The sequence below is a fragment of the Urocitellus parryii genome, chromosome 6, assembly GCF_045843805.1.
Source record: "Urocitellus parryii isolate mUroPar1 chromosome 6, mUroPar1.hap1, whole genome shotgun sequence".
Taxonomy (NCBI): Eukaryota; Metazoa; Chordata; class Mammalia; order Rodentia; family Sciuridae; genus Urocitellus; species Urocitellus parryii.
Genome location: NC_135536.1, coordinates 146,134,407 through 146,160,358, shown reverse-complemented (window position 1 = coordinate 146,160,358; position 25,952 = coordinate 146,134,407). Strand labels below are relative to the sequence as shown.

General features: G+C 39.6%; 2 protein-coding genes across 9 annotated transcripts in view; one reads left to right on the top strand and one right to left on the bottom strand.

Moving 5' to 3' along the window:
• The first annotated feature begins 392 nt into the window (after nucleotides 1-392).
• Lysmd4 (LysM domain containing 4) lies at nucleotides 393-5,358 on the top strand. Of its 2 annotated transcripts, XM_026394722.2 has the most exons (3): nucleotides 393-1,944; nucleotides 2,454-2,479; nucleotides 4,203-4,256. In XM_026394722.2, the coding sequence occupies exons 1-2, from the start codon at nucleotides 1,579-1,581 to the stop codon at nucleotides 2,463-2,465; spliced, it is 378 nt and encodes a 125-aa protein (XP_026250507.2). In that variant the 5' UTR covers nucleotides 393-1,578; the 3' UTR covers nucleotides 2,466-2,479; nucleotides 4,203-4,256. The 2 variants fall into 2 exon arrangements, with proteins under 2 accessions (XP_026250507.2, XP_026250506.2); XM_026394721.2 differs by lacking the exon at nucleotides 2,454-2,479 and having other exon boundaries at nucleotides 4,203-5,358.
• A 10,473-nt stretch (nucleotides 5,359-15,831) lies between these two features.
• Nucleotides 15,832-25,952, bottom strand: part of Mef2a (myocyte enhancer factor 2A) — a 151,659-nt gene continuing 141,538 nt past the window's right edge. For all 7 annotated transcript variants that reach the window (XM_077800280.1, XM_026394708.2, XM_026394707.2 and 4 more), the window contains 3 exons: nucleotides 25,624-25,750; nucleotides 21,700-21,826; nucleotides 15,832-19,956 (listed from right to left, as the gene is read on the bottom strand). In XM_077800280.1, the coding sequence (XP_077656406.1) occupies nucleotides 19,602-19,956; nucleotides 21,700-21,826; nucleotides 25,624-25,750 (609 nt within the window). In that variant the 3' untranslated portion in view covers nucleotides 15,832-19,601. The remainder of the gene's footprint in view (nucleotides 19,957-21,699; nucleotides 21,827-25,623; nucleotides 25,751-25,952) is intronic.

The window sequence follows — 25,952 nt, the reverse complement described above, 5'->3', positions numbered from 1 at the left end:
TTTTCCTCGAGAGGTCTCCAGAGGTGATATCCACGCAGGCGGGTCAAAGCCCCTTCCTACCAGTGAGATAGCTGAGGCTCAGCAGAGGGCTGTCACCATTGCGAAGGAAGAATTAAAAGTGTTTTACAATCTTTGGGCGCAACTGAGTCGGGCGGGCGGGGGGGACTGAAGCTGGAGTCCCGCCCCCGGCCCAGGGACCCGCCCCTAAGCCCGCCCCCAGACCAGGTCTCCTGAGGACTTCTCTACTCCGCTGGGCTCCTGCCAGTGCCCGCCCACCACTGGTTTCATTGGTTCTTCCTCCGGCCCCGCCCCCGGAAGACTCAATTCTAGCAGCCAATCGACGGGCGCGGCGGCCGCGGAGGGTCGCGGCGGGGTTGGGAGCCGAGGTACGGGTTCCTGGAGGAGGGGGCCGCGGTCTTGAATGCAGTCCTCGGGAGCTTGTAGCGGCGCGGTGGTCTGGCCTAACTTGTCGGCTCCGGCGCGGGCAGCCACTCCATGGCTTCCTGGGGGGAAGCTCCGGCAGGTGGAGGGGCGGTGACTGTAGAGAGCTGGTCCCAGATTGCGGGAGTGAGAGGTCAGAGGTTGCAGGTTGTGCTTTTGTAGAATGTTGGGGTCCTGCCCTTATAAGCCAGGGTCAGGGCACTCCCTTTTTTTGTGTGGCTGGTGTTTTGTTTTGGTCCCCTCCTTTCTCAGAAGGGGCTATAAGGGAAACTGGGCTCTGAGAGCCGTGGGAGCCCTCTTGTAGCTCCTGTGCTTGGACGAGAAGGCCCGGACCTCTAGCAGCCTCCCTTCAACTCCCATGGCCGTGGCATCAAGGAGTTGGGGCGGTGCCTACCGGAGGGCCTTGACCCGGTGGGGGTAACGCTGGGCCCCAGGCAGTCCGTGAATGGGCCACATCCGTATGACTTCTTAGGGCTTCATGCCAGCCTCTGTGCAGACCGTCATTCTCCGAGTTTGATTTGTAATTTCTGGAATTTCATTAGAACGATTTGAAAGAAGGAAAAGGGGGTATTATGGCTTTGGTACTTGGCTCAAGGTGGAAATACAAGCATACCAGGGGAGGTAATGAATACAAAGTGACCTGTGGAAATGGGAGGAATCTGTCAGTTTGACAGGCTTTTCCCGTAACTTAGTCACATACGAGATAAGTTAACCAAATATCAAATTAAGAGCACTTTAGTTGTATTGATTATAGTAAAGATGCCTTGGAATGTGTAAAGTATTGAGTAAAAATTCTTTGTACCAAGGTTCCGAATTTAAGATTCTTAGTACAAGGAAACAGAACAATCTTACCTGTCATTGCAAGGATCCCAATCACTTTACCACTGTGAGACCAAAAATTGATGTTGTGTATAGATGTGGGATTTTTGGGGGGCGAGGGAGGATATAGTTATCAGTAAGGAATAAGGCAGAAGTGTGGGGAATCTCTTGTTTTCTGCACGAAAAGTATGAAATTAGGGGAAAAAATGTTTTTATTCTGCCCGTGTCCTTCCATCTCAGCCAGCATAAGGACATTCTTGTTTTGGACTGATGGTATTTGTTCAGTATTTGCAATAATCAGGGAAAGGGATCATTGCTATGAGACACTTCTCTTTAATGAAACCAAGGAAGAATGAATATACCTTATTTGGGATTAACCCTGGGATTTGGTTTTCAGTTAAGATGAGGCAAAAGGGAATGTTAACCAAGACCTTACAAGGCCCAGCTGTTGTGTGTACAACTCCAAGCAGCCACATTTATGTGTTCAAGAATGGCAGTGGGGATTCTGGGGACTCCTCTGAGGAAGAGTCTCAACATGTTGTTCTACGGCCACGGGGCAAGGAACGCCAGAAGAACAGTGTTCACCACCCTCACAAGCCTGGAGCAGGTGACGTGGTGCTGCTCCAACGGGAGCTGGCCCAGGAGGACAACCTCAACAAGCTGGCTCTTCAGTATGGCTGCAAAGTAAGATACCCTCCAAATACTTTGTCCCCTTGTATTTAGAGGAACATAGAGTAACTTATTTGTTACCCTTGCTGACCCCTAATAAGTGGCCAGAGGCTTATTGTAGCAGCCAAGGACTCCCATTTTAGCCAGATTTGGAAGGTTGGTAGAAGTATCTTTAGTTCTGCACCCTGGGCTCAGAAATGAGGTTAGTTAGGAACCTCAGGCCATAGTGCATTTGCCTCTCAGAGTAGTTTGACTCTGCCCTATCTCTTCCCATTAAAATTCTGAGACTTTACTTTTTCTTTTGAGCATATCTTATTTAAGACCTAAGGGGGCTGGAGACGCCAGGCAGAAGTTATCTAAGATTTCTTTAGCATGCTTGCTTTTATTGCTACTTTGATTTTTTTTCTTGACAGTAATTTATTTGACTAGTAAAGTTTTCCCTTCTCTATTTTAGAACTGCATGGTTTAGCCTCTATGCTTTGTATTCTGTATAACCTTGTTTTTCTCTTTAATTATGTTTTTAGCATTCAGAATGATTAACAATGGCAAAGTAAGTAGGAAAAGTATTTATAGAATCATGACATTTTCTCTTAGATTGAAACTGTTCATTTCATTTTGCTACCACTGTACTACAGATTTCTGTGACCTTCTCTAAGGCTATATAAGCTATTTAGTAAAAAACAAAAAAAAAATTCCCTCTTAAAATATCTGTCATTTATCTAACATGATTCACATGATTAAAAAGATTGTGTGTGGTGTTTGGATCTTTTCCAAAGAACTACAGGCTGGTCTCCAGGGACACATAGCATCTTTCAATTGCACTGACATTTGTTTGACTCTTATCTTCAGCTTGTATAGGCATAATGTATGTTTATAGAACATGGACTGAAAAATAAATCCTACTCTACAAAGGCCTACATAGGTGAAGTAGGCCTGTTGGAATAGTGATGACTAATAAATCCATAAATAATATATAATGCCTCTAGTAACTAATCAGTTTTACTATTTTTAGTAAATAAATTTGCTGTTAGTTTAATAGAGAACAAAAATAAAAAAGTCTCAAGTATTTCCTACTTTCATTAATCTCAAAATAAAAAATTTCCCCCATCTGATTCAATGAAATGCCAAAAGCAGTTGTTAAAAAATTTCAGTCACTGACATGATTGATTTGAATGAGTTTGTGACTAAAGGTCTGAAGACTATATTTACATTCTAGTTAAAATGGGCTTTTGAGTTAAAACTTCTAGTTAAAATGGGCTTTTGAGTCCATTTCACATGCTTTTGGAAATTTTTCAGACATTAGCTTGTGGGGGAATTTACTTTTTCACTTACATTCCTCTGCTTTTCCTCCAAATTGGTCTTTTTAACACCTTTATTTTTATTTATTTATTTATTTTTATGTGGTGCCGGGTATCGAAACAGTGCCTCATGCATGCTAGGCAAGCACTCTACCACTGAGCTACAACCCCAGCTCCCATTTCCCCCTTCTTAAATGTTAAGGTTTTAATTACAAGGGGAGTTTATTATGAACTTTGTGTTACTTAATAAAACTCTCAGCCATAGTTCTTTCACCTAAGTTTGAAATAGGAAATCAGTCCATAACTTCCAACTAGATTGATTTTCTATATTTCAAATGATAAGAAGTATTGAGATCTCTTCAATATATATTTGAAAAATAAGTTTAGATGCCCTGTAATTTTATTATTTGAAAAATAAGTTCATATACCCTGTAGTACTCCTGTGAAAGTCCTTGAGGGCACATCAGTTAAAAGGTATTACAGATAAACCAGATTCTGAATGTGTCCTTAGAGGTGGCAGAGGCTTTGGCTTGCTAATGTCTGGCAGTTACTTAATTGGCTTCTGCTGTGAGCGGGTTTCCAGATGGGGGCACTGTTGCCTCAAAAGTTAAAGGAAATACAAAGAGCTCCAGTGTTCATTTTAGTGTCATGACTGTGTTTCACCTAAAAGCATTTTGTTTAATCACACTTTGTTTCCAAAACTTATCTTAAGATTGTTCAGACTTGTATATCTATAGGCATATTTGATTTACTAAGCTATTCATGAAGGCTGAGTAAAAACCAGAAAACAAACAAAACTCCCAACAACAGAACAACCCAAGTTACCTAAACTAATTCAGCATGCAGTGTAGTTTCCCAGCCTTCCTCAGCTTAACTGGGATGGACTTGGCTCATCACCCCAAAAGGTGAAGGGTTGGTTATTAGCTTTAAGGAGGTGTATAGATTTTATAATGTGTCTCTTCGTGGCATCCCTAGGTCGCAGATATCAAGAAAGTCAACAACTTCATCAGAGAACAAGATTTATATGCTTTGAAATCTATTAAGATTCCAGTGAAAAACCATGGGATCCTAACAGAGACCCACAAAGAACTGAAACCTCTTCCAGAACCATCCACAGAGACAACAGTGACCTTTGTGGAATTACCAGATGTAGACAGAGCTACCACAGCCGCTGATGCCCAGGCCAGCCAACTGACAGATTTCTTTAAAGGGATTGATCAGAATATTGAGCGTGCAGCGCAGTCAGAGATCTTCCTAAGTGAGAGCTACTGCACAGAGACCTCTGATCAGCCACTGCTCCCAGCTCCTCCGAAGACACTGACAGATGGAGCAGACTGTGGGATTCAGTGGTGGAATGCTGTTTTCATCATGCTTCTAATTGGGATTGTGTTGCCAGTGTTTTATTTGGTCTATTTTAAAATACAGGCTCCTGAGGACATCCCTAATAACCTGAACACAACTGTTGTTCATAATGGCTCAATGGCATTGAGTGTGGTTCCAGGTTAAGCCCCAGATTTTCAAATTCCAAAGGCCACCATCAACTCTTCAGCCAGCCAGTCCAGTCAGAACACTCAGGCAAAGAAGTAGGCTGTTGTTTATGGATAATCAGCCCAGCTTTAGCAGTTGGACTTGATGTATCAGCTGTCACTGGCCATATCCTAAAGGTGCTACGTTTTGGTTCCTGGGATATATGGATGCATTTCAGAAGTCACCACAGTATTCTCTATTGCACTGATCCTGAGCAATGGCCTCATCTAACCTAAGGCTGCAGGATCCCAAATACCACCACCCTCAGCCTCCATATCCAGAGAGGTGTGTAAGAGAGACGTTTACATTGGACTGATGGCCACTTCTTGAAGGCATTTAGTGGACTGTGTGTGCTTTCACAGTAGTTCTGCATGGGTCTCTGCATGGATATGTTCAGAGTGGCAGGAATGGCCTGGCCAAGGGACCCATTCAGTGCATGCCCCACAATTGGTTTGGGTTGCCTTACTATTGTGTTCCCACCTGCTACGAAGGGGGGAGTAGGCCTGGCTCTAAGTTTGTTCCATGTTTCCCTGGCGAAGGTGCTATGGAATAGTATCCACATGTCACCCTGTGTTAAAAGTGATAATGAACAATTATAACAAGCTGTGCTTTGTGTTTGCCTCTTCAGTTAGCAGTGCCACTTGTAGAATTGAAAAAAATTCCAAGTCCCAAATGCCATGCTATTGGGTAAACAGTCATTCTGTTCTTCATACTTCTAGAATTGTTTTGTCTGACACAGGCATGTCTTAAGCCAAACACATAGGAGCCATTGCCCAGTTTCAGTCATGAGCATCCACCTGGTGATGGCTATGTGGGGTCTCCAGTCAGCATTCTTGGAAGGAGCTCTTGCTGGCTTGCATGTGGCAAAAAGGCAGCATGCTAGTCACCAAAGTTCTAGCACATGTACTTCTGAGGCTGAGCAGTCATTAGGCTAGCACTGCTAAGTCTCTGTGCACACCTGAAACATGATTCTTTCTGCTACTTCCTGACTCCATTCTTAGGAATACTAGAGCCACAGCATGAGAAGGCAGTTGTCCTCTTTTCTTTGGGTGATGTCCCTAGAGTAACCTTCTGTGTACCATGTGGCTCATAATGTTAAAGACCAGACACACATGGCAGGGCTGGAGGTGTGTGTTAATAAGGTTTTCTTTACTGTAACAGAATACATGAGGTAAACATCTTCTGAGGAGGAATGGTTTATTTTGACTCATGGTTTCAGAGGCTTCAGTTTGGTTAATCTGCTGTTTCTTAGTAGAGAAAACTTCACCTCATGACAGCTGGGAAGCAAAGAGAGAGGAAGGTTCAGGGTCCCACTACCCCTTCAAGGACACATCCCAAGTGAGTTAACTTCCCCCCAGTAGGCCCTACCTGGTAAAGAGTCCATCACCTCCCAAACCAGCTTGGTCCACCAGTGTCAAGCCAAGGACCACACCTTTTAACATGTGGTTCTTTAGGGGGTTTATACAAAACCACAGTAAGTAGTTCTGGCTGTGAAAGTCCATAAAGAGGAGGCTTGATACCTGAGGGAGGAAGGGGCCTCAGGTTTGCTGATCAAGGCAGCAGGGATAGGTGGTGAGAGCATGCTGCTGCCTGGGAGTCAGTCAGCTGTGTCACAGTAGGGAGGGGGCCGAGGTGGCTGGTGGCTTAGTCTCTGAAAGGTCTGTGGAGAGGGAGGAAAACACTGCACCAACACTGAGCTTCAGAGCTAGTCATGGCACTTGACATCTTAGGCCTAGAGATAAGCTTAGGAAATCTCATGTGTAAGAGGAGGGGAGGGTGGCAGAAGAGAACTCACCAAATAGGTTTCCAATTTCTTTCCTCTCGGTTTGTGTGAAGAAACAATGTGTTCACTTAGCACATTTAAAGTAGCTTCAAAATTAAATATTTTCTTAATAGACCAAAATAATTTAAGGACAAAATTAACTTGTGAGGCTTGATACAGGAAACTTGTTATCGTATAAATGTTTTGATGAAAGACAGATTTCTTTAATATTTGTTACCATTAACTTCACCAGAAGAGTCCCATTGGAAAATCACTCTTGCCAGGCAAAAAATGAATATCTGTGTCCTTTACTTTTCTCAAATGGAATAAAATAAATTCTTCTCAGAAGGAAACATGATTCCCCCTTTTTTAAGATTTGGGGATTGCTAATTTAGAATTGAAAGATGTGGAACAATGTTGGGAAGGTCCAGGATGATGTCTGTGCCTGGACCCAGCAGCTGCTGTTGTGTCCATGGTGACAAGGAAAGGTGTGAGACACTTTGGCTGCTTGACCTGTGTAAGAAGCTTCAGGATTGTTAGGTATAGGTAAGAAATAACCACAATTATATTTTCTACATAATTTACTGCATTTTCAGTGTCTTTGGGGAGTTGATGTTTTAAAGAAATAATTTATCTTTTTGTTTGAACAACAGTACTGCATGTTGAAACCTAAGCAATCTCCCTTGTCAGGCAAACTGCTCCAGGTTTCTTCTGGAGAGACACAATGGCAGGCTTTTTTGTGCAAGGTCTTCTAGACTGCAGTTGGGAAGGCAGAAAGGGAGGATGTATGTTGAAGGTCATGGAATTGAGAGAAGAGCCACTTGGCACTGGCAAGGGCTGACAGCTGAGCTGTGCTGTATAGCAAAGGCTCAAAGAGTCATGAAGATTTATCTTTGGGAAAGACTGGACTATAGCCCTAGAAGCAAAGGCATCATCCATAACCTGTGTGTATGGTTGCTGTCTAATGCTCTAAAAACTTTACACACGACCTCATCTTGTCCTCACAATCTCTTTGTAAGGTAGGCACTTATCCCCATGTTACAAATGGAAAAATAAGCTAAATCACAGGTGGTAAGTGGGGCTGTTGAGAGTCTAGTCCAGACTGACAGGGTTGGAAGTCTTGTTTTCTTAATCCCCTTGCTCTGGGCATTGCTGCACTGCCACCTTCTGATTTTCTTCTCTGTGCCTCGGGGAAGATACTGATGGCCTGAGCCATGCTTAGAACATGGGGGGGCCACTCCAGCCTCTCTGGCTGCACTGGGCTGGTTGTAACCTCCCAAAGCAGGGCTTCAGAGAAAGTGGCAGAGAGAATAATTAAGACAGTTTCTACTGGTCCACCTGGGACACTGTGTAGTGACAAAAGTCTGACCCATTGTCTGAATTCCAAGAACTATAGAATCAGCATTTGTATACCAAGTTTCTTGCTGGTGTAAAATCTACTGAATTTAGCCCCTGAGCCAGAGAGCCAAGTGTCTTACTTGACTGTATGAAATAAATTTCATTTGCGTTAGCAGTAAAACCTCCCTTAACCACTTTCCTTCCAGTGCTTAATGCCCTGGACAGGGTTTCTCCAAGCTTATGTCTGGAGAGGAGGGCCAGCTGGCGTCACCTGGCTCAACAGGGGCACTTGGGTAGGGTAGAGTGTGGACAGCATCCATTTTTGCTAGGTCTGTCAGAGCCATCTGGGTACAGTGGAGCTGCTGACAAGAGGTGAGGCCAGTCACTTTGTCTCCTACAACCAATCAGGTCCCATTACCCCCAGAAAAACCATAGAGGGCTTAAAGAGACTGCTGAAGCAGTGGTAGTGGTGGTGCTGGCAATGGAGTCCTTATCTCGGAGACTTTCCCAGATCGTTCCCCAAATTTCCCAAAGCATTTGGTTATTTTTAAATCACCATTTCACTGCCCTAATAAGAAACATGTGCTCTTCTCATGTATCCTTCTACCTCACTACCCATCAATCCATCTATCCATGTATATATAACCTTCCAGAATTCATTCACTAACTTCCAGAATACCAATTATGCCAAGAGGTGATGTAGTAGCAAGACATGGTCTTTATCAAGATGCTTATAATTTAATGAGAAAGATAAGACCTATTGAAGAGTGGTGAGATGATAAAACAAAACAAAACAAAACAAAAACTCTGACCCATGAGAGGGAAAAACGAGTATGATGGTCAATGGTTTAAAAAACAAGACAGGTTTTCTAGAGAGGCTGACATTTTCTTATTTGACACCAGAAAGGTTTTAAAGTGATATGGTAGTGGATAACTGTTTTCAAAAAATGCTCCTCAGTGTCAGCAAAGGTGTAGGGGAAAGAAATAAGGGGGAGATGTAGTAGGAACCATGAGTAGCCTGGTGTTGAAGAAAATGTAAATAGAATTGTGGGGAAATTCAATAGGAACAATTTGAGGCCAGGTTCTGGGAAACTGAAATCTGTGATGAAGTGATTTGGCATTATTTGATGAATGGAACACTACTGTAAGTCTGAGCAGCAGAGTTAATAAGCATTTAACAGTAATCTCAGTTTTGGAAAGGTTTGTTTGGAGGAAGGGAACCTCAAGAAATGATTGTTTCAATGGGATTTTAGAGGTGACTGAGATTCAAAGTGAGCCTAAAAAGGACCAATGTGATTCTAAGTAACTATGCCCAGAACAAAGCATAAAAATATTTAAAGGAAAAAAATAAAACCTAGTACCCCAAACCATAAAATTCACCATGTCTAGCATCCAACCAAAAGTTACCAGGTATGCTGAAAAATAAGAAATGACAACTGGGTGGGGAAAGAATCACCAAATAGATTTCAGTGACATGAATAACAGAATTTGCAGATAAGGATATAAAACAGCTATTACATATAAGCCCTATGTTTGAGAATATATGAACACAATGATGGAAGAAATTAAAGTTATAAGATCCAAATAAAGTTCTAGAGATTGAAATACCTATAATGAAACATGCATTTAATGGGATTAGTGGTAGATTAGACATTGGGGGGAAAAAAAAAACCAGTGATGGAAACTACCCAAAACTAAACAAAGACTGAATAAGAAAATAAATTAAACCTCAATGAGCTTTGGGGCATCAAATGGCCCAATATATGTAAAATTGGAAAGGAATAATTGGGAAATTAAAGAAATAACGATTGGGATTTTTTTCCAGTTAAATGTAACTATATAAGCCCACAGATCCAAGAAATTTAACTCCAAACAGAAGAATCAGGAAAGGATAAGGCAGCATGATAAGTAAATCTTTGAATGGAGAGGTGGCAACCTCTTCATGTCATTACTGTCAACTCTATAAAATCCCATGGGTACAAATTGAGACAATTGCTTAAGTCTCCCCTCCAACAAGTGAGCCTCTTCCAAAGTGTAAAGATTGCTGTTCTTAAGTCCAGGGCTCACCCATTATACCACTCACACTTTCAGCAGTTTCCACTGCCCATCAAATAATTCAGTGTTATTCAGAACCTGATCCCAAGCTATTAGTAGCAGTTTCCCACAATTCCATTTATGCTAAGTAATATTCAACCAAGTAGTTGGAAAGGAAGGACAGCCCATGGGCCAGTAGTCCAGAAGGTAATGGTTATTCTTGTTCCTTAGTGCCACTTTGACATCATTGCTCCTTCCTCATAAGTCCTCCCGCTCTTATGGAACATACTTCCTTGCTACATAAGCAACAGACCTTCTGGTCTCCCCGTCTTCCAATGAAGTTCTCAGAACTTCTCTTTCTTGATATCTCTGTAGGTTGGTGATTCCCCATCTTTTTCATCTTATAACATTGAAAACAATATATACAGCATCCTGAAACAAAATGGAGAGGATGTGATAATCCTTAGGTGAGCCCTAGTGTTGCAGACAGATGCAGGGTAGTAGTTGCAAGGTTCATTGTTTTGATTTGTTTTAGAAATGAGTGATAGAAAGGTGTGCTAGATCTAGAAGAGAGGGAGAAATTGCTGCTGTCAGACAGAAGGGACAGTTAGTTGCTTAAGTGAAGACCTTGAGAAGAAGAGACACAATGGGCTCCAGTACACAAAATCAAAGGCTTGGCTTTAGATAAGGGCACAGACAGTTCAACTATAGTGCTAGATTGCTGGAAGGCAGAGCATGTGTGCACATGCTCACATTTCATGGTGAGAAAATTAGAGCTCTTGAGACGGAAACTCTTCTCAGTATGGGAGAAAGAAATTAGCTGGGAATAAGAGGAAATAGTAATGGAGTTTTGAATGGAGAGGACATAAAGTAAAACAGGTATGTCCTTAATTGAGCCAACTAACATAATAAGGAGTTTTAGTTGCATTTCTGGGCAGTGTTGAGAGCCATTTCAAATTTCTGGTCATAGTAGAATAAAAATAAAGTTTAGCATTAGACCCAATTTATGTGGAGACAGTCTAAGATACAGGTACTTGGATACTCAAATCAGTGGGAAAAATATGGACTTTTTTTTTTTTTTTAAAGAGAGAGTGAGGGGGGGGGGAGAGAGAGAGAGAGAGAGAGAGAGAATTTTTAATATTTATTTTTTAGTTCTCGGCGGACACAACATCTTTGTTGGTATGTGGTGCTGAGGATCGAACCCGGGCCGCACGCATGCCAGGCGAGCGCGCTACCGCTTGAGCCACGTCCCCAGCCCCAAAATATGGACTTTTAAGTAAACAGGACATCTAGACAACCATTGGTTAAAAAAAATTAAACTAGATCTATATTTAAGGATAAAATCCCAAATAGATTAGAGAGCTAACTGTACAAGGTGAAACCATATAAGTACAGGGAAACATAGGTAAAGTCCTCTCTAACTTTGGTGTATGGAAAGGATTTATAACTATAACTCAAAATCCACAGGCAATAAAAAGTTTTAAAATGACTACAAATAAATGTTGGTGAGGATGTGGGGGGAAAGGGACATACACTCATACATTGCTGGTGGGACTGCAAATTGGTGCAACCACTCTGGAAAGCAGTATGGAGATTCCTCAGAAAACTTGCAATGGAACCACCATTAGATCCAGTTATCCCACTCCTCAGCTTATACCCAAAGGACTTAAAATCAGCATAATATAGTGACATTACCACATCAATATTTATAGCAGCTGAATTCACAATAGCTAAACTATGGAACCAACCTAGTGGCCCTTCAACAAATGAATGGATGAAGAAACTGTAGTATACATACACAGTGGAATATTACTCAGTCATAATAGATGAAGTGATGACATTTGCCAGTAAATGGATGGAGCTGGAGACTACCATTCTAAGTGAAATAAGCCAATCCCAAAAAACCAAAAGCTGAATGTTTTCTCTGATATAAGGATGCTAACTCACAATAAGTGGGGGATGGGGAGGGAAGAATAAAAGTACTTTGGATTAGACAAAGGGGAATGAAGGGAAGGGAGGGGGGATAGGAATAGGAAAGAGAATGAATCAAACAAAACTTTCCTATATTCGTATGAATACTTGACCAATTCCACATCATGTACAACCAGAGAATGGGAAGTTGTACCCTATATATGTATAATATGTCAAAATACATTCTACTGTCATGTATAACTAAAAAGAAAACCCACACACATACACACACAAAAAGGAATAAAAACCAAGAAATACAACAGTTTTAACTATTTGTAAATTTATGCCACTATTAAATACTGATAATTTTCTATAATGATTGTGATGTTTATTTAATACCTATTACTTGTGTTACTTTTTACATGGAAACAAAAAGCACATTTATTTTCATTGATTAAAAATGCTCAAGCTTCACAGTATCAAAAAAATATGACTATATAAAAACAATAAAATTTTACAAGACAAAATATGCCCCCCAATCAAAAGACACTGACAAAACTTGGAGGAAATAAAAGGACTGATATCCTTGATATAAAAAGAACTCAAAAAATGAGAAATAAAGACCAAACAGACAAGTGGGAAAAAGACATGAAGAGACAATTCACAGATGGAAGAGATTTAAATGGCTCCTGAACATGTGAAAAAAATTTAAAAAATCATTCATAATAGAGAAAGGCAATTAAAACATTGAGATACAATTTATCATATCAGACTTGTAAAAGTCAAAAATATAACAACAAATTTTTTGGTGAGGTTGTAGGAAAACAGGCATTCTCACACACTGCAGGAGAAAATGCAAATGTTAAGAGGACATGCTCATGTCCTCTTACACAGTTCCCAGAGAGATTTCTATAGACATGCCAAAGCCAAGTGGTTGCGTTCCTGCAGGTGCCGGTGTTTGTGGGTGTCTGCTGGCCCAGCTCAGTTCTTAACTTCCAACTAGGACCAGTGTGAGATCCCAGGGGCTGATCTGTATTCAGGATTGGGAGTTTTTCTAAGGGAAATAGAGGGGGCTGGGTGGGGTTGATTGCATTTTTTACCTAACTCTGGGTGCAGGGGAAATCCTCTATTTTACAATATTTTTTTCTTTTAGCCTTGCATTTTTACTAAATAATTTCCTCTTTATTTAAAATTTTTGTTTCATTTGAGATTTGACATCTTGGTACTTTGTGTTATACATTTTTTCCCCAAAGGGTTCAAATCATTTTTAATACCAGAACATGGTAAAATTGCAGCCATTTCAAGCAGCTGGTGGGCTTTTTATATAACATTATTAGCTGGTACCATTAAATGTTCTGAGAAGTGAATGTAAAATATATAGTTTTTTTTCTTTTTTTAAAAAATAAACTTTCAAAGAGGAAACCAAAAAAAAAAAAAAAAAAAGAAGAAGAAGAAAAGAAAGAAAGAAAATGCAAATGTACAAAACCACAAGTGCACTCACTCAGTCATCCCAATTAGGAATCTACCCTGAAGATAAATTTCTAAAAGTACAAAAATACATATGTACAAGGCTAGTCAATGATAGCAGCAAAATACTAGAAATAATAAGAAGTGCCTGTTCATGGTTTAGTAAACCACAGTATGTCTGCATCACAGAGTACTATGCAGGTATAAGAAAGAATGGCAAGGATTTCTGTAAACTGAATGCTTTGCAGAGTCATTTCCAGATATGCTGTCAAGTGAAAACAGCAAAGCTGATGATTTGTGCAAAAGACAAACAGGAAGGATTATACCAGAAACTAGAAAAACTGATTGTCAATGTAGGGTTGGTGGGAGAAATGGGGTTGAAAATGGAATGGTGAGAAGAGTGACATTTCTTTGAGAAGCTCTGCACAGCTCTCTTAGAAATGTTTCAGATATCATTCATATACCCGCACCTGCAAATAACTGAAACCAACTATGATAAGGAGAGTGTAACAAAATAAAAACACCAACAGATGAGCTTACCTGTATTACAAATAAATAACCACCACACTGAAGGAAATTGGGAATTAAAAGTAACCATGGAAAACATTCTCTTGCCTGAATAGTGTAAGGCCAAAAGTAAACAAAACACCAACATGTTCTGTAGTTAATAAATGTGTGTTCCTCACACAGGTATGGGTTGGCGATTCTGAAAGGACTTTATGTGTATACTAGAACTCAACAAATAAATAGATTGTTGGTAACTAGAGCTGGGTTTCTTACCATAAAAGAAAGGCATTATAAATAAGGAAAGGCAAGGAGGGTACACTAACCCTGTAGTGAATGGGAATCTGAAGAGACTCATGAAATGCTAATGTATCTCTCTGTGAGTGAGCATACCACATTCATTTCCAGGCTGTGTTTGCAGAGAGGGCCTAAAAGCAGTAAGATCTTAATAAATCAATGAGCATATTTAGAGCCCAGGTCTTGGTTTCTAAATATTGTTCTCTAATTAAAGAAACCAGGAGTCCTTGAAGAAGTGGTTGACACAGCACTGGGAGAGGGAAAACACAAGATGAGTGAGGAACATCTTATGGTGTCAAAGGGGTGGGAGGCAGGTGTGTCCAAAGAATACAGGAGTTACCTGATGGAGCTATGAATGGCCAAAGGTGAAGCAATCTGAGGAACAAAAAATGACAGTACAGATTATAACCCATATAATAAATATCCATGAGTCCATATATAATCAAATTAAATAAGCAGGGAGAAAGGATAGCTGTTCCTTAAAAGAATCCTAATTAATAAATGTAAAAGAAAACAGGCAACTACCATGTTAACAACAATTGTAGACAAAATGCTTAAGTGGGCGAAAATCTGAGGAAAGCTTGCGTAGTCTCAAAGTATCTCTGAGGTATTTAGCAATAACAAAGGGAAAGATAGTAACTTTACAGTGGAGAAACCTGGTAGAAAGCACCTACCCAGACAATGAAGGTCATCATTGCCTGTAATAAGACATATCAAAATTATTCTATCATTTCTGTGATATTCTTGCCCAAATCCACAACCTTATTCTGATCATGAGAAGACATCAGACAAGTTCACAACTAATTGGTACAGTGATACTCTGGACTCTTGTGAGCCACTGGACAAGACAGACAGGGGCAGGCTATTGTCCTCCAGCTGGTGCAGGGCTGAAAATGAAAATTACTTTCTTAGATGGTGCCACTTAGGCACAGGATCAGCTTGAAAACAGGATATAGCATAGAGCAAGGCCCCCACGGGAGCTGACTAGGAGCTCACAGTGAATTGATTTTAAGTAGCTGCAGCTGTGATTATTTTTAGTCACAGGACTCAACCAGCTTTCAAAACCTGCTAACAAGAACTCCACTATAGCCAGCAAATAAAACCAGCACAAAAATTTAGCTTTTAACTTAATTCAACACCACGACTCTGTTCAGCTACAAGGAGCCAGCTGAGAAGACACAGAGAAAAAGACATTTTCTACTGCAAACTTAGATAATTTTTCCATTTTCTAGCTGAATCATGACCATGAAAGATGACCACTGATGAATACCTAACAGCATAATGGAATAAACAGCATCACTTTTAAAAATGAAACGCCAAAGTTAACCTGACTTCTGTTGCCTCTCAGTCAGTATGGTGTACGTATTTTGGACAAATCATTTCAACCCCTCACCCCAACCTTTAAAGATAAATGGGGCCTAAGATTGAAGTGCTAACAATATCCATTCCCTCAACACACTTGGGATATTTTCTGTGAATAGTTATTGGAGCTAGAATGGATTTCATTGGTTTGCATCAATGAACAGCCATATCAGAACAGCCAAGCTAATGCAAAGGAGGGACCAGCTGGCTGGCTGCTTCCTAAGCCTCTAGTGAGTCCTGGGACAGTTTTCCTGACCATGTCTCAAGGTAAGGCAAAGGGACCTGCAGGTGAAAAAGATCCTATGAAAGTAAGGCAAATGAAAGAGCTTTTGAGGAAGGGGATGCCTGGTGGCAAAGTCAGCGCCTTATTGTTCCCCAGGCAAACATGACAGAGTCTAGATGTACAGTAAGAGCCAGTCCATCTTTACTGGAGTGAGTTTAGGAGACAAATAGTTTACAACAACCTCTATCAATGTCTTAACCATTTGATAAAAAGTTCACTATAATATTTATTGTATAATGAAGAAAAACAACACATTCAGGGAAATTGAGATTAACTTATTTTTCTTAAAAGGTTCATCTCAAGGATGGCAACAAAGTCCAGCTTGTGCCGCCAAACGGTTTTACATGATCAAACCGTGTACAGCTTCTTGTGTGAACTGTTGACTACAAACATTTACCAAATACATAAATCTCTTTTAAAAAAGCCATTTTAAATATAGCAAAGCAGTGTCTTCTTGCACAGCAAAGTGAAGAGTTTCTACAGAGAAATAAAAGTTTTACATTTGTAAAATCTTTTTCACATTCTAATCATCTAGCTTTTTATGATCCAATGCCAGGAGTTTTCAGGTTCCTTATTTACTATGTATTTCTTGTGCGCATGATGGTTAATACAGAAATTATGTTAATGCATTATTAATTGTCCTTACAGTTAAAATGGCAAAATATGTATTGTTCTTTTAGAACAAACCCCTGATTTAGTCTATAACACAATGGACATAATTAGGGCTCAAAAGATGGAGTTTTGGTTGGGACCATCTGTGTAAATACAATGGTGACTTTCAGTCTCAGTGCAGTACCAGTTAGAGTACTGAAGGAAGTACAGCTGTTGGGAACTTCCTTTAACCAGTGCAATTTAAGCTTTTTTTGTTTTTGTTTTTTAGTAATAAAATATGTCTTCTGAAGGGACAAAATCGTCCTGTGACAGTGTCTTATACAAAACACGTGAGTCTAAAAGGGTAAGAAAAGTTGGTTTCAAAACAACACCATTAGTGTCTTCCCCACTCTAGTTGTTTTCTGCCAAGAGATGTGGATGTGATGTGTTCACACATGGGTGTCTGGGTGAGGCATGTCTGTTAAGTCCATATGCTCCATATCACACTGGGCGTATGGGAAAAATATTAACAGTCAAATATTCAGTTCCTGAAAACAGAATACATTGTTACTTGGTCAATGTAATTTAAATACAAACTCCGAGCCTTGTGTAATATTATTTTAGAAAACAGTAGTTGTACTGATTATAAACCTGCATAGAAAGAAAGACTATTGAGATACAGTCAGAAAAGCCATCTCATAAGGCACACAAGAAAATAGACAGTAAATGTGAATGTGTTAACTCCTATTCCAATATACAGCAGAAGTTCATGAACATGCATAAATAATAACAAAAGGATCACTTAACACTTTCAAAGCTATAAATGGTTTACAAAGTGGTAAGGATTATCTTGGAAATTCAGTATTGGGGGACTGTCTTGTTTCTATCAGGTATAACCTTATGAAGAAATGTGCCTGTATGTAGTTCGGTAAATTAAGTACACTTTAAAAGAAAAACTAATCCTTTCTGAATAAGAGCCAAATGCCTAACTGAAATGAAAAGAGGAGACAGCACATCATCCTCCCTTTTTGGCTTCTACCAAAATTTACTACCAAACTGCCATTAAAGTAGAATCTCCATTCCTCGGCCTGTGAATGACAATGCCACGGGCTTATCCTGTACCTAATACATATGTGTCAGTCAGGAAATCTGGCTGATGATTTGTCACAAATAGCTGACGAGGGAAATGTCAAAAGGAACTTAATTGGGGGGAAAAACAAAATATAAGTAAAAATTGTAGGTAGCTGCTCAGTATTAAAATATAAAATAGCAGCGATTTAAAAACCCTTCTGTTGAGTTTCTCAGAACAAGGAGTATCTAAAAATTTATAATAAAAGATATACAGGACTTTGAATTTTGTTCATGGCACGAGCCCAGTAAACGGATGAACTTGCTATCACTAATGAGTTGTCTTCTTGTAAGAATAAGGCCTTGTTGAAAATTCAAGCTGAGGGTGGCACTAATTTCAATCAGGACAGCAAGAGTCATGCCAAGGATCTGCACCATAAGAGAACTCCTCCCCCACACCAGAGTGTCATTTCAATGCACAGAACAGTTGATAATGGTAGTATATTTTGTAACTAGCTGCATCATTCTATTTTTAGAGGGTCAAGGAAAAAAGATCCCTTTCCTCACAAATATTTTTCTCTAATCATTTACCACTTATAAAACCTCTGTGCTCATCTACTATTTTGCCATTTTCTCTAATATTAGTTAAATTAGGTCATCTTGTCTACTGTACTTTTTTCCTCACAAAAGGCAAGTTTTAAATAATGCCTTATAAAATCTGTTACAGCACATTTTATATTTATGCAGGATGAACTTAACACCATTTTTTTTGCCACTTTGCTATTTATATACACATATAAAATATATAATGATGCTCACCCCATACAGCACAAAGATTACAATGTAACATCACACATTCACCACCAGTGAGGGGATAAACCCCTTTATACAATCCTCTGAAAAAACTGGGCTAATAATTAAAATCCAAAGTACAGTATATTTAACAAAATAGTAAATATTAAACAGTGAATACTCTACTTAATAAGGACTTCGCCTTTCCCCCCCAAATTGGCGGCAATCCACAAAAATATACTTTTTTAATCTGGTGACCATACAATACATAGGTACTTACATCAAATGTGATAATATATTTAAGATGCTATATACACAAAGAGTTTGGCTCAACTTTTAATTTACATATAGATAATAAGTGTTCATGGCTTTTTTTTTCCAAGGTTCTGCTTGCAAGATATTTTTGTTTGTTTTTTTCCCCTCTTAAAATAAATCTAAAAAGTTAAAATAAGATAAAGCTATTTTCTAAAAACAAACAAACAAAAAAGAACAAAAAAGAAAGTTACAACATACAGCTTTGGCTTATATAAATAATTCATAGCAGAATGTGTTCAAAAGTAGTGAATATAATTTTATATATAGTCATCAATTCATAAGGGTGTTTTCTTTCATATAAAATATACATGAGCTAAAATCAGTTTATTTTTAAAGATATGAATGTAAAAAGAAACTTCTGATGTATTCCAATTATAACTTAATATATTAATTTTATTTTGTTAATGTTCTATATTTCTAGGCTAGTATTTTCTGAATATCTCATGCGTATTTTCTACCCTCTCTTTTTTATTACCTAAAGATCACTTCTTTGACCCGATACATTTTTGCACGTGCAAAACAGTTATGTGTGGGGGCTTTTTTGTGTTTTTTGTTTGTTTTTTAATATCAACAGCCCTTTCCCATGCACCCATTTGCAACAGAGACCCATGCCAGGTTGGGTAATTAATATAAATGACATTTTATGTACAGTATTGCTTTCTTGGTTCCTGCTTTTCTACTGCTCTGTTCTACAAAGCATTTTTTTCTGAAGTAACTACAGTCACCGCACAGTTAAATAAAACAAGTAGGGGGCCCTCTAGGTTTCTGCAAGCTAGTGTGGGAGAATTATATATGGGTACACATTTCTTTGCAAAAACTGGTTATCTTACGAAACAAGTAGTCCAAGGAAATGCCAGACTGGTCTGTGCCTACAGGGTGCTTTGTCTGCCATGGGACACACATTTGCAGACCTACAAGAGTTTGCAGGTTAAGTGCCTGATTCTGTGTATGCAACACACACCCACACATACACACACTCACACCCACATACATATATATGCAAAGGAATATATATGTATGTATGTACATATAAATATATTTAACTCATGTCCTTATTTACCAATTTAGATATGTAGGGCAGTTCACTGCAGTAACACAAAGTACAAGCATGAGCCTGGAAGCCTTAGGTCACCCAAGCATCCATTCTCATGCGCTTTACAGAAGGGCTTTCTCTGTCCTCAGTGTTTGGGGGTCGGCCAAGCACAATTGGAGAATGGAAGTCACCCCGTGGATCTTCTCGGTCACTGCCATCATAAGAGCTGCTTGAGCTGCTCAGACTGTCCACAGGGGAGCGCCCCATTTCCTGCCGGGGCTGGGGCTGTGGGGGTTGTGGTGGCTGCTGCTGTGGTGGCTGCTGCTGCTGGAAGCCTGATGGGGTCATTCGGTCCCGGGGAGGTGAAATCGGTTCTGATTTAATGTTGATGTTTTGGTTGGTATTAATGGATAAATTTGAACCCTGAGTTAACTGCCCTCCAGCACTGAGGGGAAAAAAAAAAAAAAGAGAAGTGAGATGGTTTGTGAGTGTATCAGCATAACTTACAAAATGATACTGAAGACAATGACTGAATGAAACAACCCAAGGTCTGAAATCCTGTCAGAATTCCCCAAGGCTGGTTTTGCTCATCTCCTTTAGTATATGGTACAAAAAGAAATCACCTCTCTCCAGGAAGAAAGAAATAGTACATTGGGTTCTTAACATTTCTCACTTCTACTATCTACCACTGTGGTATTTTTGCAGCTGAAGTTTGCAAAACAATTTCAGTGTCTAATGTTGTGTGTGGTCCAAAAAGAGGAAAATGGCACACTAAATTCTATTCGATGCCTCCTTGGTATCTTTTCTACTCTGGCCCTGTGATAGCACAACATCTCATCTCTTCCACAACTCTGAGATATAAATCATATCATTTTTATTTTCCAGAAAAGAAAACAGTCTTAGAAAGGCTGATGAACTCACTCAGATTGGTACAAGAGGATGTATAGAGACTTTTCCTCACATCTGTGTTTCTTTTCTATTTGCTTTTTATTTTATTTTATTTTTTATTTTTTGCTTTTTTTTTGTTTGATTTTTGTTTTTTGAGATGGTGTCTTTCTGTGTTGCCCAGGCTGGCCCCAAACCCCTGGGCTCAAGTAATCCTCCTGCCTCATCTTCCTTTGTAGTTAGGACTAAAGGTATGTACTGCCACACCCAGCTTCAGGGCTGTTTTTAGTGTTTTAGTTTAGGATTAGGTCTGAGGGCCAGTTGTGGAGGGGAAAAAAAATTCCCTAAGATACTCCACTCCTTTTCCTGTGATTTGGTTCTCAAGATGATTACTGATAACAATATGTTTGTGGACTTCTTTCGGATCTCAAGAGGAATGGGTTTCCTGGGCTCAGGTCCTCTGGGCACTTTCTGAAAGGAGGTTAGTAGGCTAGGGTATGTATAGTCTCTACTGCTCTGAACAGGTGTGAGGTAGCCAACAGGGTCTACTGTTCTCCTCCACCTGCTTAATGGGCGTACTTGTCATGCTAACTCTACCAAGCCCTGTTCCTTCTACCTACTACTCAAGGAGTCTCATCTCTTCTGGGCATGAGACTGATGCTTCTTCACATTTATCTTCACACTCAGTTCATAAGAAATGTTCTCTTTGTGAATGAGGTAGGGTATGTACATTGGGAGATCACTCACACATAAATCCTATGGAGTCTAATGCATATACAGGCTACCCAGCCCTGTTTTTCTTCCCCCAAGATTCAGGAAGAAAGCAAAAGACACAACTCATCTTCCTTTTCTCCAGCCATCAAAGCAAAAAGAGGGAAAGGAATGATGTAAGCTCAAATGCTTTCAAGCTGCCTTCCTTAAGCAGTGGAATCAGAGGCAGATGTTGGGAAGCAGGATGGGAGTAGGCAGCTGACTCATCAATCAGCAGGTAGAAAGGGGTACATGTGGTGGCATCTGTGCCTTGAAATCCCCTTGGGTACCAGCTGATTTACCTCAGAGTGTCTGAAAGGAAAGGCCTTGCTCCCTGAATCCTTTCAAGGAATGCCTGTGCTTTGCTTCATATCCAAGCTATTGTCTAGAGCATGTTAAGAAAATATTTTCTCCCAACATTTCTGTCCACGTAAAAAAAGAACCACTGTAGGATTATTCACAAGAGAGTCTACAGAGTAAAAGACTTTAACTGACACAAAAAGAGTGTTTGCAGGCCAGGCGTAAAAGTTCAGGGAAGATTTCTAGTACTCACACAAGAGAGCTGAGGGCTGCTTGTCCTAGATGGTGCTGCTGCCAGGCTGACACCTGCCCCAAAGACAGCATTCCAGGGGAGTTGAAACCTTGCAGGGCTGACAGATCTGCGCTGGTCAGTGAGTAATCTATAAAGGAAGACAAGATTGCTATGCTGGACTATTCCTATATAACTGTTATTTAAAATAAATATACCTGCCACTACCCTTTGGAACAAAGAGAAACTCTGAGCTCTCCCATATTGAATCTGGATCAGCAATTCTTGATGAAGGACAAAGAACAGGAAAGACATAGAATCCCTGCTCATGGTTGTCAAGCTTAGTGTCACAGACATTAAATGCATCATCATATAATTAGTGCTTTTGTACCAGGAATGTCACAGTTCCCTCACTACATGCAAAATCATCTCAAATTCATAAAAAAACCCAACTTTTCTTGTTACAAGAATATAATATATAGCTCATTTTATATGAATGTTTCCATCATAATTACTGTGACCAAAACTTAGGACATGAGTTATTACTCACATGAAGAGTTATTTCAGTCCATTATAAACACTTGTTTTTTCCATTTGGTTCTACAGAGCGGTAGCAAACACTTCTACTTTTAACTTCTTTCTCATGTCTCAAGAGAGGGATTTTAAAAAGTTGGTCTTTCTAGTGAATTAACATTTTTTAAAAAGGAACTGAGCTGAGGTGCTCAGGTTTATGGTAGAACCAATACTTGTTCTATATGCTCTAAGACTGTCTCAGCCATCCCCACAGAGGCTGCAGGGAAGGGAGCTTGGCACACTGATGCCTGCCCCAGTGACCCTCTAGTCCACAGTTCTCTTTTGAACTGCCAGCCCTTCCAATGACCCACTTGACTTGTCTTCTTGGATGCTTCTTCAAACACCTCAAATTTGACATGGCTCAAGTTTTTCTCTAATACCTTCTCTTTCTTCTATGCTCCATACCTTGTTAAATGGCACTAATATACACCTAGAGGTTTATGCCGGAAACCTGCGGGTGTTATCCTTGCTGCTTCTCTTCTCTCTTAAACCCACCATCAACCATCAAGTCTGGTCAATTGCTATCTACTGTATCTAGGCCTGTCCAGATTTCACTGTCTTTACTGTCACCACTCTAGTCCAAATCCCCAGTAACCATTCCTGGGTCACTCTACTAGTCTTTTTTTTTTTTTTGGTATGTGGTGCTAAGGATCGAACCCGGGCCGCACGCACACTAGGTGAGCGCGCTACCGCTTGAGCCACATCCCCAGCCCTCACTCTACTAGTCTTGTGTGGTTACCTGGCATTCATTTTGCCACGATGGACACTGTAGACAAAGTGATTTTTTTAAAACAACAAATGTGATCATGACATGCCTTTACTTAAAAAATTTTATGGGCTGGGGATGTGGCTCAAGCGGTAGCACGCTCGCCTGGCATGCGTGCGGCCCGGGTTCGATCCTCAGCACCACATACAAACAAAGATGTTGTGTCCGCCAATAACTAAAAAAAAATAAATATTAAAAAAAATTCTCTCTCTCTCTCTCTCTCTCTCTCTCTCTCTCTAAAAAAAAATTATGGTTTCCCAACACTCATTAAGACAATGTCCAAAACCTACAACATAGCCAACAAATCCCTACTTACCCCTCTAGGCTCTACTCTTGTCAGCTAGCCCTCTACTCCCTTCTCCTGAGATCATTCTCCTTGGCCTGCTTGGCTGAGTCCTGCATACTTTTTCATGTTCTAGTTAAAACGTGGCCACTCACACAACTAGAACAGATCTTTCCTAGAGCTACTTGCCTTGTGTCTTTCTATGCTGACAGACTCTAAATTCCATAGTTGACTCTGGTATTTTCAGTACCTGGCAAAGTATATACTACATAACAAACAATAAGTACCCACAGAGTGTTTGCAAAGTGTAAGTCTTGAAGCTGGGAGTGATATTATTGATGGGTATGAGGATGTCTCTGTAGAATTCCTTTGCACAGAACTGTTTTTGCATTTATTTCAAAAAATTGCTCATTTATTTATCCCTTAACCTACTGTATGACTTGGGTTTGACACTAAATATGTATAAAAAGATACAAGATAGAATAAACAAGATAAAATATGGATAAGTGTTTAAAAAGGCAAATAGATATATAAGTTAAAGATAATACAGTAATGTTAGGATAATTATTCTGAGAAAGAGAGCAAAGATAAAGTCAGCCAAAAGATGGAATGAGACTAAAGCAGAGTGACAGATGGTTTTAAGGAGAAATGACTCATTTTTATACACTGTTAATCCCTGTGAGACTTTAGAGTGTGTGTGTATGTGTGAATATATATTCAATATTTAAGAATATTTATTATATGTAAAATATATATGTATATGAATTCTTTCTAACTTATTGGCATTTCTAAAAATAAGTACAGTGGAATCTCTAAGTATACTAAAAAACCTGTAATGAAATGCTCAATAAACTGCAATCTAACTTTGACACCCAGTCCCAGTCCAAGTTTCACCTTCTCAGCTAACACTCCCCTGGGCATCTAGCCTCTTGAGCTCTCTCTTCCTGTATCTTCTCAACCCTGGAGTATTAACTAGAAACCACAAAAACTCGGGACTTCCCCTTCATGGTTATCAGCTTAGGTTGTCCCCTTTCCTTATCTAGAATAAACTTGAGAGAGAAGATATAGAATTTGTCACATGGCATCTCTCAAATAACAAGTGATTAATGTAATGAAACATAATTTCTATGAATGCTCAATCCCTGGCTTTAATCTGGAACCTGTTCTGTGCAAGACATAAATAATTTGCTATAATTTACAGACACTAGGTTGGTTTTTAGTTGATAGATTTCCTTCCACCCCCCCACCCCATACTGACTGTTGAAAGGTAATGGACATTTCTACAAAGCTTTTTAACAAAACCTCTAAAAGATGTTTATTTTAATAAAACTAGTACTGCAAATTAAAGCAGCATTTAAATGTATCAATTGTTCTGCCTCCAGACAGCAGGATGAAAGCAGGGCACCAAAGTGTTTTACCCTGAAGTCTAAAATTAGATGATCTTTAACACAGTCTACTTACGAAAATCATAAAAGAATAACTTTCATGCATTGCAGTCTCTGGATAAGGGGGCAAGATGTAATTTACTGCCTGCCTTCCTTCTAAACAACAGGTGTTTGGCTCAGCTGGGGAGAAAGTAACACTACATGCACTTTCTCCCCTCCTTAAAATAGCAAATCTTAATGAAACCTGCTGCAGACCAGGTTTTCCATATAGCTTGTATGGCTAAAAGCACCCTTCCCATCACTGTGATATTCTTGAACTTTTCTAACAGACTCCCAAATTAGGGTATTTTAAGATGGAAATGTCCAAATAAACACAAATGAGTGAAAAGCTCCTCTCAGTAGCTGTGAGGAGAAATGATAAATGACCTTGTTTTGCCCCTTAGGCACAAATGACACAGACCAAACTAGTGGTTACAGGCTTGCAGGCCACAGCTAAGCACCTGCCACATCCCCAAGGGATTGATGGTCTTCCCAAAGCAGTTTAACAGCATGAAGGCAAACATCTAATTTTAAAAGCCTGGAAGCGAGAGATTCTGTAGCAAAAAACTATATAAAAAAATATCTAGGCAACAGGTGGCTATTACCTGCTCCTTGGCTGGATGCTTACCACATTTTCATAATAGCTCTTTGTTTGTTTGTTTGTTTGTCAGAGGCAAGTAAAAATTCACATTGGAGAAATAAAATAATTTATTCAGCTCATTTTACTATCAATGTATTTTCTGTGACTTTTTCAAGACTAGCATTTTTAAAACAATATCAAAATCTGAATCTAAAAAAACAGGGATAAATTTATTTCAGCAAATATACTTTTTAAAAAATCACAAGCACACGTGGATCACAAAACAAAGAAATAAAAGCAAAGAAAAGGCACAGAAACTCACCAGTGTTGTAGGCTGTTGGCATTGCTGAGTACACAAGTCCCTGTGGAGGCAAGCTTGGGGTTGTCACAGACACGACTGGGGTAGCAAGAGGTTGAGTGGCTTGAGAACTGCTTATCCTCTGGGTATTCTGTGAGAGATGAGAAAAATAAAAAGTGTTATTATGTGGTATTTATGTTCATACTTCATATTTTAAAAATAACTTTCAATTTAAATGTGACACTTTTCACAGTTTTATCTGAATGTTATTTTCTAAAGCAGTGATGATATGAAAACCTTAAGGATACTAATGGGAGTAACTATATATTTAATTTTAAATGACCTATTTTTAC